The sequence below is a fragment of the Manis javanica genome, chromosome X, assembly GCF_040802235.1.
Source record: "Manis javanica isolate MJ-LG chromosome X, MJ_LKY, whole genome shotgun sequence".
Classification (NCBI taxonomy): Eukaryota; Metazoa; Chordata; class Mammalia; order Pholidota; family Manidae; genus Manis; species Manis javanica.
In genome coordinates, this window is record NC_133174.1 from 29,054,981 (window position 1) to 29,057,821 (window position 2,841).

Consider the following 2,841-nt stretch of genomic DNA (forward strand, 5'->3'; position numbering starts at 1 on the left):
ATCACCTCTCATTAAAGAAATTAGAGGTTTTCTTTATTCTCAAATAAGAAATCCCGTTAAAAATTCAACGGCAAATATTATAAAATAAGCCCACCTTTTAGGAATAGTGCTCCCAAACTAGCAGATTCGTTACTAAATCAGACTATACTCACCAGATCATTTGGAAATCATCTTGAGAATGTAATACAATGCTTATTGGTGAAGACCAGGTCTAAATTTTACTACCAAAATGACCTTTCGCGTGGAACAGGACACTGCTATCAGAGAGGTTCCACGGTGAGGATGGGGCTGCCAGGTACTTGGAACACACTAAGTCAGGGAAAGGGCAGGTGATTCTCGGCAGTTCCTTGGGGGCGCAGAAAGAAGGCCTCAGAAGAGGATGCAATGAAGAGCTGGTCACCAGCATCACATTCCAATTTGTACAAGAAGGCACACTGGAGAATATCCAGGGGAAGGGTGTTGTAATGCACACATAGAGGATGAAAAGTAATTTCCCCCCTATCCTTCTAGGTTATTGAGTAAGACAACCCACTCCCCACCCCGTAGTGAAACCACAGATTAACAGAAGAAAACACAAATTTAATTACATACAAATGTGCATATGGGAGCCCCACAAAAATATGAGACTCAACGAAGTGACCAAAACAGGAAGCTTTTATTATAACTTTTAGACAAACTAAAAATGAATCTACGAAGAATTGACATGGCAGAGTGGTGTGGGTTAAGGGTAGCAAGTAGTAAATAATAAGGTTTATACAGCCATCTTGGCCCTAACTTCTCTGTCTCTAGTGATAAGAATGCCCTTTACCCTCCTGGGACAGGTAGGACACCATCCACATGAGAGATTTATCTCCTGCTTTCAGGGGGATTAAGAAGGGTCAGAGTGTCCCTCCTGCATCGGCTACTGCTCAAGTATCTTTAGTTCAAAATAAATATGCCAAACAGCATATTCTGAGCTGACATTCTGAACCCTTACAGACAAAAAAGCTGGAACTGGAGAAAAATGCATTTGCTTCCACTTCACAAACCAAACTATCTTAAAGCTGATTTCATCCATTTTTCGAATAAATGCATACAGAACTTTTGTGCGATCTGATTCCAGGTGACAATATAAGACGGTTGCAATTAGTTTTGCAAAACAGCAGAGGCTTTACCACTTAACCTCATGATAGCCTTACATGTGAGACTGATACCGCACCTAAAGGTGGAGATTTTGAAGCTAACTGAATCTGTACTAAAAGAAACAACATTTGAATAATAAACATGTGACAAATAAAAGAACACATTTCCAAGTTACACATATGCATACATCCTGTGCTCCTTTCAGCCCTACCTCAGGCCTCAATTCTTTGAACTCTAAATGGCCTTTGAAAAACAAAGTGAGGAATCGGCCTCAGGTGTCACTAGGGACAATAGGCGTGCCTAGACTTGCCACTAGAACCAGCAGGGGCCCCAGAAGGGAGGCAGCCGAGGCTGACATGGTGGCTCTGGCCCTCATTTCCTCATCTTGCAGAGCATCCTCATACTGAGATGGGAAAGCACTCGGCTCAACCCCATTAACCCTGGCCAGGGACTGCAGGACTTTCATCTTGGTGGTTTCAGCATAGGCTCTCGGGCCCCACAGGAACTCAAATTGGGCAGGATCACTGTTGGCCACCTGCCGGTACTCCAGGTATTTTTCCTTCACGAGATCGTTGGTGATGAGCTTCCGCGGCTCCCCGAAAAAGGGGTTCACTCTACCGGCATGCATGCCCATGGCATTCAGAATTCGCCAGACTTCCCTTTCGGTAGCACGATTGCCCTTCATGAAGATCACACCCAGGACGACGATCAGGACGCCGGTCTTGGGCACGCGCTCTTTGCCAGACAGCATCCCATCATATGTGAGGCCCATGCTGATGACGAGCTCAAAGAGGTAGTTGGGGGGATCCACTACCTTTATATGCAGGTCAAAGACCACCTGCAGGCGCTGGCAGGCATTCGCAAGGATCACAGGGAAGTGTTCATTGCATACTGGAGAGACAACCTTGAAAATATCTTCCATTGTTACAGTCTCCTTGATGCGATACTTGTGCAGCATGTAACGCACCAAAAGAGATACTAACATATCTATAGCATCTAAGGGCAATTCTGCGGGCTGTGGGGCAGCCTGGGCAGTGCTCTCCACCTCCCTGTGGCCACTGGAGCACACACCCGATCTGCTTGATGAGGTGGCCGTGATGGCAACAGGAGATGACAGGAAACCCTGAGCACCCTCACGAGTGCTGGGAACACCAGCAGCAGGAGCCCCCTTCGAACTGCCAGGCATTAGAGGAGGCGAAGACACACAGGTGTTCACCAGTGCCTCGGACATCTGTGGAGCTTGCAGGCCCTGGGTCTCACTGCGGGTCTGAAGGCGTTGACGCCGTGAGCGTTGTGGATTCTTCTGATACAGAGACATGACGGCTCTTGCGGGTGGCAGCAGGTAGGACTGTGGACAGGAAGGACGGCAATGAGGAATCACTGCTGAAGACAGGGAAGGCAGAGGTGAATGGCCTCAGTTGGCAAACGCAACTGTGGCCGGTGGCTCTGCTTAAGCCGCCACCCAACGGACCTCTGACAATACAGCCACAGGACCCCCAGGTCTCCTCACCTCCCGGTTGCCATATCCCCCAAGAGCATGGAGGGGAGGGCTGAATACTTCCGAGTGTGCAACCAGGCAAACCAGGCTGGGAATTCTCCACAATCTGCAGCCAGGCAGGTGGGCTGGGGCTCTGGAGAGCCATCGCAGCCCTGAGGAGCGAGGTCCCATCAGGCCTCACTCAGGTTCATTACCTGGGCAATTGTTAGGTCCTGGTCCAC

General features: G+C 48.6%; 1 protein-coding gene across 1 annotated transcript; it reads right to left on the reverse strand.

Moving 5' to 3' along the window:
* Positions 1-722: 722 nt before the first annotated feature.
* On the reverse strand, positions 723-2,440 carry LOC118967256 (melanoma-associated antigen B16). The gene has a single exon (XM_036992184.2). The coding sequence runs from the start codon at positions 2,438-2,440 to the stop codon at positions 1,394-1,396; it is 1,047 nt and encodes a 348-aa protein (XP_036848079.2). The 3' UTR covers positions 723-1,393.
* Between the last annotated feature and the right edge of the window lie 401 nt (positions 2,441-2,841).